The 7,705-nt window shown below is 49.6% G+C and overlaps 1 protein-coding gene across 15 annotated transcripts in view; it reads left to right on the plus strand.

The window, feature by feature from the left end:
* Positions 1–7,705, plus strand: part of TECTA (tectorin alpha) — an 86,486-nt gene that overhangs the window by 50,313 nt on the left and 28,468 nt on the right. For 14 of the 15 annotated variants that reach the window (XR_003004048.1, XM_024751864.1, XM_024751899.1 and 11 more), the window contains one exon: positions 4,359–4,920. The exons of the other annotated variant lie outside the window; for it this stretch is intronic. Coding sequence is in view for 13 of the 14 variants with exons in the window: in XM_024751864.1 (XP_024607632.1) it covers positions 4,359–4,920 (562 nt within the window). In the remaining variant the exon portion in view is untranslated. The remainder of the gene's footprint in view (positions 1–4,358; positions 4,921–7,705) is intronic. 15 annotated transcript variants of the gene reach the window in all.

Raw genomic sequence — 7,705 nt, forward strand, 5'->3', positions numbered from 1 at the left:
CATCACTCTGGCTCAGTTGCATCTGATGGGCTTGCATTGACAGGCTGTTCTGTGCCAAGCCCTTCGGGTAGAAACGTGAGTCAGACATGGCTTCTGTCCTAAGGGAACTCAGGGTCTAGTGGGAGAGACAGACGTGTTTGCAGGGAACGTCAGCGTGATATGAAGTTCCAGAAAAATGTGACGTGCAGTGGGGAAGGGGGTTGTGTCATGAGAGAACAGGTTGCCTGAGCTGCCTGGGGGGATGGAGGGAAGGCTTCTGCAAGAGATGATCCAGACCTGAGCCCTGAAGGCATCCACTGGCCAGGCCGTGAAAGAGGCAAAGGGCGTCCTAGGACAAGGAAACGTCAGTGGAGATCCAGGGCGGGGGTGTGAAGGGGACCTCAGAACAGCTGAAGAACAGCTGTAGCAGCAATCACAGCCAGTTGTTTAAAGGAAAGCTCGCTACTGAAAAGCGAATATGTTGCCTTATTTCCAATACTTCAGTATTAGAAACACATTTCCCCCACTCATCCCCATGCCCTGCTCTCTTCCTCCTCTGCGCCGGCCTCTTCCATCCATCCTTATCCACCCCTCCCTTCCTCTGCCTCTCTCTTTCCCTCCGTTTCACAGGGACAGACAGGGCAGTGATGTAGGGATGGAGGCCGCATTCCTGGGGCCTGAGAGACAGGGAGAAGCTGGGCAGGCCTGTCTGCGTCGAGGCCTTCCTTTCCCAGGTGCTCCTGGGCAGTGACAGGACTCGAAGGCCTTGAGCTGTAATCCAGGCACATGGCCTCTCCAAGGTATCGCCCCCTCGTTGACACCCAGTAGCCAGGAATAGAGAATGCGTAGAAACTCAGGAGGAAAAGCCAGCCAGCACGCGTGAGCCCTTGGGTGCTCAGCCTTTAGTTTATTCGTGCAAGTTGTCAAGGCTCGTGGGAGTCCCCACGGCCTCTGCTTCCCTCGGTGACTTTGCACACCTGTGCTCTCTGTCTCTGGGCCTCCCAGGTGAGAAAGTTATGCTCACCAGGCGCGATCTCCCTCTTCCTCTTCCCCCCTCCATGCTGTCTCTGAAATGACCCATCACCACGCCCTCTTCACCTCCTGTCCTCTTTCCAGAGAACGAATTATCTCTTCCCCTCTCCATGGCCACTCTCCACCTACACCATCTCTTTTTGGCCCTCTCAGGCTCTTGCCTGTCTCTCATCTCCTCCCCCTCCTGTGTCTTGGGCTTTTCTCTTCAACCCATAAACATATTCATTCTAAGATAAACCTTGACCCCGATTCAATCCAATCCCTCTTCTAACCAATCCCTCTCCTCCCCTTTCCTACCAAACTCCCGGAGAGAGACATCTCTGCTTCCATATCCCCTGTTTGCCGTTTAACCTCTGCGACCTAGCCTCTGGTATCATCACGCTACTGAAGTTCTCTTACTAAGATCACTGGCGGCTTCTTCTTTGAAAAATAAGTCTTTTTCAGGCTTGATTTCATGGGACGTTACAGACGAGGCCCTCCGTGGTCCAGGCCCTCCCCGCCTCTCCATCTTCATCTCCCATCATCCCCGAGGTCACATTTTATGCTCCAGCATCATTCAGTTGCTGTAATTCCTCATATTTATCAGGCATTTCCCCTCCTCTTGGCCTCAGCTCAGGCTACACCCTTTTCTTGGGATTCCCTTTTCTTCACTCTCATTCCTTCATTTTTTGTTGTTGTTTTGTTTTGTTTTAAATTTTTATTGGAGTATAGTCGATTTACAATGTTGTGTTAGTTTCAGGGGTGCAGTAAAGTGATTCAGTTATACATACATATATGTGCGTGTGTGTGTGTACATGTATATATACATACACATGTATATATAGTCTTTTTTTACATCTTCCCTTCCATTATAGGTTATTACAAGATATTGAGTAGAGTTTCCTGTGCTGTACAGTAGGTTCTTGTTGGTTGTCTATTTTATATATAGTAGTGTTTATATTTTTTTAAATTTTTATTGGGGTATAGTCGCGTTACAACGTTGTGTTAGTTTCTGCTGTACAGCGAAGTGGATCAGTTATACATATACATACATCCACTCTCGTTTAGATTCTTTTGCCGTATAGGCCATTCCAGAGTACTGAGTAGAGTCCCCGTGCTCTACGGCAGGTCCTTATTAGTTACCTAGTAGTGGGCGTATTTGATTCCCAAGCCCCAAATTCATCTTGACTGGACAACGTCACTCAGCCTTCAGGACCGGATGTGGGCACCGTCCTCTGCGGGCATCCCCGATTCTGTCCCCAGGCTGAGTCTGGTGCCTGTGCATCTATTTATCTCTATCGTTGCTTTCATCAGATGATGTTATTATTACCTGTTTATGTACTTGTCTCTGCCACATGCCTGTGAGCTCCTAGGGAAGGAGCCCTATGCTTTATTCCAGCGTTTAGCACGGTGCTTGGTGCACAGCAGTGCCAAACTGATGGCTCCTGGATGAATGAGTGAATTCTGCCTGGACCAATATTCATAGGCAAGGAGACCGCTGAGTTGAAATTTGAAGGGTGAAAATTGCCCCAGAGAGAGAGAGGATGGGGGAAGGACACCATTGCTGTCTTAGGTTGGTTCCCTAGAGGCAGAGTCTGAGGTGCGGATTCCTGAAAGTGAGGGAAGAACCAAGGGCAGAGAGCTCAGCGTGGATGTGGTCTAAGTTGGCCATCAGCCTGGGCCACCGGGAGCTCTGGTGCATGACCTGCACACAGAGTTGGTCCCCCGTGTTGGTCAGTCATTGGCCGAGGGCTGCCCTTAGGGTGGGGGTGGGGCTGGATGGGGGTGTCATAACCTCCTGGGCCAAGGGCCCCCCTTTTGGCCAAGGCCAGCTGCGAGTATCGTTAACTCACAATCACAACTGCTAAGGATGGACACAGAAGGCACCACCACACTCGCAGCAAAGGAAATGGCACGTGGAATGGGGCAGCTCGGTCCATCTGGGGAGCAGCAAAGTGCTGGGTGTGGCTGGGGTGGAGGAAGTGAGTGGGTTGGGCGCGAGAGGCAGGGGCCAGCTCCTGGAGAGCCCTGTACCATGTGCTAAGCGTACCCCACATTTTATTCAAGCTCTGCAGGGGGTTTTAAGTATTAATTAATTGCTTTCAATTGCATTAAAAACTATTGGAGAGGCAGTGGTGAGTGGCTGGAGGAGGGGGGCAGTACCAGGGTAGGGAGACCAGTCGGGGGCATATTCAAGAGTCAAGGTGGAGGGTGATGAGAGTCTGAACTAAGGTGGTAGCAGTGGGGCTGGGGGCAGGGGTGTCAGATGGGAGAGAGATTAAGGAGGTCAGGAGGGGGGTTCTTTCCTGGCAGGGAGCAATCTACGACCACCACCCTGTGGGCAGCCACCTTCTTCTTTCAGGAGGAAGCCCAGCTCTCCTCTTAGCCCTCACAACAGTCTGTTTTCCATCAAGCACTCAACCAGCCAAGGGCTGCAGGAGTTGGCTCACCTGCATCAAAATGGTTCAAGGGCCGTGCAGTTCCGGAGTTTGACTTAAGGGATTTCCTTGTTTTCTGAATTTAAAATCTGCGGGAGGAAACATGCATCCAGTGCCCTCTCCGTTGTGCTGGGCGCCCAGCAGGGGGTGAGGGGAGGGTGGCCGTATAGATCAATAAAGTGTGGTCCCTGCCCTCAGATTGCTCCTAACCGTGTAGTGGAGACAGAGGTGTAGACAACCAGCTGTAATATAAGACAGATGCGATGTGTGCTTCAGTAGCAGGGTACACGTGCTTGATCTTGGCCAGAGGTGCAGGAGAACACGAGAGAAGTATAAGTAACATGTTCTGGTTGCCCAGACGAGGGAGTGATTCTTCCTGACCACCAGCTCCGAAAATCCCGCCTTATAGAAGAGCCGACATTTGAGCAGGGTCTGGGGGATGAGAAGGATATTGGCAGGTAAAGAACGGCATCCTAGGCAGAGGCGCCAGCAAAATCAAGTCATTCCTCAGGAAAAAGAAGATCCTAGATGAATTAATAAATTGGGGCTTGTCTAAGAGAAATCCACAGTAAAGCTGGAAATAGAAACACAAGAGTTTTAGGTTTGGGTATTTTAGTCTAAACTTTAACTGAATTCTTATCACCCTCTCATTACCTTGGAGAAAACAATTGGAACTCCTGGAGGGAATAATGCTATAAACAGAAGGCACTGAAATAAATAGGTATATTCGTGTACAAAGGATAGTCATTTAAGTCTGTTCAAATCCTAATAATAATAGTTGAGGGACAGAAACAACACTAAATGCAAAGATTTCATTCAACCTGCTCCAACCCCCCGTGGTGCTGCCTCTCAGAGGCTAATCATTAGAAGAGTGGGGCGGGGCTGCCTGGGCCACCTGTATTGTCTGTGCCCACCCTCTTGCTCTTGCAGGTCAACAGTGAACGGCTCTATCTGCCCCTGAAGTTGGGACAAGGGAAGATAAACATCTTTTCCTTTGGCTTCCATGTGGTGGTGGAAACTGACTTTGGCCTGAAGGTTGTGTATGATTGGAAGACCTTCCTGTCCATCACGGTCCCTCGGGGCATGCAGAACATCACCTACGGCCTGTGTGGCCGCTATAACGGCAACCCTGAAGACGACCTGGAGATGCCCATGGGCCTGCTGGCCTCCAGCGTCAATGAGTTTGGACAGAGCTGGGTGAAGAGGGACACCTTCTGCCAGGTTGGCTGTGGCGACCGCTGCCCTTCCTGTGCCAAAGTGGAAGGTTTCTCCAAAGTGCAGCAGCTCTGCAGCCTGATCCCCAACCAGAACTCAGGCTTCACCAAGTGTCACAGCAAGGTCAACCCCGCTTTCTTCTACAAGAACTGCCTGTTTGACTCTTGCATCGATGGCGGCGCCGTGCAGACCGCCTGCAGCTGGCTGCAGAACTACGCCAGCACGTGCCAGACGCAGGGGATCGCAGTGACCGGCTGGAGGAACTACACGTCCTGCTGTGAGTCCTTCCCGTTGTCTCTCCTTCCATCTTGATTGGTGTGGGCAGGCCGGTCATCCAGTACAAGTCAGAGCAAACTGAGTGGGGCAATTTCAGGAAATGCACTTTGGAATTGAGTTTGTTACCTGAAACAAGAGATTGAACCGCCTGGAGCCTCTGTTTTCTTATCTATAAAGTGGGGTTAATACCGCTTATTCCCTGTATTCCTCTGAGGGCAAAATAAGATCACATACATAAAGCACAGAGCAGCACACATGGCATTTGGGCTCAGCAAGGGCATAATAAGATTCTAACAAAGGACGAATCGAGGGAAGAGTGAGTTAGTAGATTGCCTAGTTTGTTCTAGAACCTCATGGACCCATCATTAAGTGTACTGATCATTTATACACTTTCTCTTAGTGTGTTTTTCTCTTTGATTCATATATGTCATATATCCGTCTCTGCGTTGATGAAATATAGCAGAATGTTAAAAGCATTGGGAAAAGAATTAGAGGCACATCAACGACATGTCAATGAAAAACAAGAAAAAGAACTAGAGCTCCTGGATTCTAGCCTTGCTCTGTCCTTGAGGATCGGTGTGACTTTGAAGCGTTTCACTTCTCCTGCCCGGTCCTTAGTTTCCCCGATAATGCTCTGCCTACACTCTTTATGCTACAGAAACGTCAGGAGGATCAAGCTGGGTAACTGAAAGCCTAGCACACTCCATGCATGTTAAGTGGTATCGTTCACATTCGTGGCTCGCTTTGAGCCACGCCCAGTGCTACACACTTGATCAACATTTGTTCCTCCATAACCCAATTAGGGAGAAGCTGAGACTCAGAGGAGTTAAGTAATTTGCCTAAGGTCCTACTCTCTCAGTGGCAGAGTCAGGGTTTGACCTTCCAGCCCCAAAGCTCCTGCCCTCAACTCATGCACTTCACAGTGGAATAATTTGTCTGCATTTAGCACATCACAATAGGAAAAGATGGGGAAGAGAAACCAGTATTGGTCTTCGGCCAATCTGCCTTGGTCTATTTTCCCATCTCAATCTCATTAGCTATAGCAAATTTCTTCTAGGCCTAACTGTATGAAAAAGGCTACACATGGATGCTGAATGCAAAGAGCTCTAAATATGTGATCCAGCAGGGGTCCCGGAGAGTAAGCTCCCTTTTCATCCTGGGAAAGGGAGGTTTGGATAAAAAACCAGAAACAGTGTTGTCGTTTAATGCTCACACAGTTCGTGTACATCCCACATAACTGGATTCCTGTAGATTGGGAGGACAGGGTGGGAGGAAGTGGGGGCGGGGGGAAAGATGCCATTTCAGCCATGCTCAGTCCCTGAGTGAGGGGCTGGGGGGAGCGATGCCAGTAGGAGTGACTGTCCAGACTAATTGGCCTCTGGTGACATTAGTAAAATAAATATGCCTATAAAAACGTCAGGGTCTGGATAAATCTCTAGAGCTACTCTGGATTCACTGGGGTGAGCTCAGTGGGGCGAGAGAGCTTGCCTTCCTCTAAATCAGCACACCAGGCTGTAGACACAGGGGCCTAAAGATGGTGCAGGACGGGGAGACAGTTTTAGGAAGGAGACACTGCCTGCTGCCTCTTGAGACCTGTTACAGGGCGTTCCCTCTTTTCCTGTGGCCATGCCATGGCGACTGCACTGCTGTGTGGCGTGGCTGGGATGGGGAGCGAGGGGTAGTGTATGCCCACATCCATTGCCTCCAGCTGCAATGGGCAGGGAGACCGTAGGGAAGAACTGTTTTTAGAGGAGGCTAATTCCAGGAAGTCTCACCTTAATTTATGGATATCAATTTTTGTCACTCACAGGAAAGAAAAGGAAGCAAGTTCGTAAGCCCTTATGACCTTACCTTTGAGGAGGAAGGTCCCCTACTTCTATGCAGCTTGGACTCACGGGGCTGAAACTGGTGCAGGATGGGGAGACAGTTTGGGAAACGGATACCCTTCATAATGCATATGAAAACTATTTTTCTTGTCCGTCTGTCCCCTCCACCAGCAACTTTTCCTCTCCCCTCCTCAAAGTTCTGTCCAGACATCGGTTGCCTACTCTATACACCGTCACAGGGAGTTCCATCCAAGGCACTCAGAGCAGAGTCTGTCCTGCCTCACCCTTGGCCACGGGCCCCATCTGGGCCTAGATAGCTGCCTGCCAGCAAGGCCCAGGCCAAGCATCCTTACCACGAGAGGGATAGACCTTCCCCCACCTTGGCATTTCAGGACAGGGGCCAAGATCCAAAAGAGAGCTCCTGAAGAGGTGGTGGTGGTGACTGGCAAAAAGAAAAGCTAAAATAAGAGAAAGAAATTATACTTTAAAGACGGCGTGTGGGTGGAGATTGGGGGGGCGGACACAGTTGGAGACAGCTTAGTTTTCCATTTTGAATTTCAGAACAGAGAAAAGCCGTGGGAGATGGAGTCCTAACTCAGCCAATTCAATCTGAGAGATCAGTGAACACAGGCTGCCTTGAATACAGTTGTTTGTAACCATATCTGACATGACGTTAATCTCTGAGAAGCAAGGGCAGAACAGCATCCCTCTGCCCACCCCCCGCCTCTACTAAGAATTAATCCATTTCAACACTCACATGTTGAGATATGAGAATGGTGTTTTCAGGAGAAAAAGGATTAAACCAGAACTGCCCGTTAAACGTACGCTTTGTTGGTAACAAGGTAGAATGCTGTTGTTTTTCAACGATATTGGCTGTTCCTGTCAATGGGATAATGTATTACTCAATTACCTTCTTTGCAAATGCATTGGAAAACTCCTTCACCCAAGCTGTGCAAACAG

The sequence above is a fragment of the Neophocaena asiaeorientalis genome, unplaced genomic scaffold (assembly GCF_003031525.2).
Source record: "Neophocaena asiaeorientalis asiaeorientalis breed wild unplaced genomic scaffold, Neophocaena_asiaeorientalis_V1.1 scaffold747, whole genome shotgun sequence".
Lineage (NCBI taxonomy): Eukaryota > Metazoa > Chordata > Mammalia > Artiodactyla > Phocoenidae > Neophocaena > Neophocaena asiaeorientalis.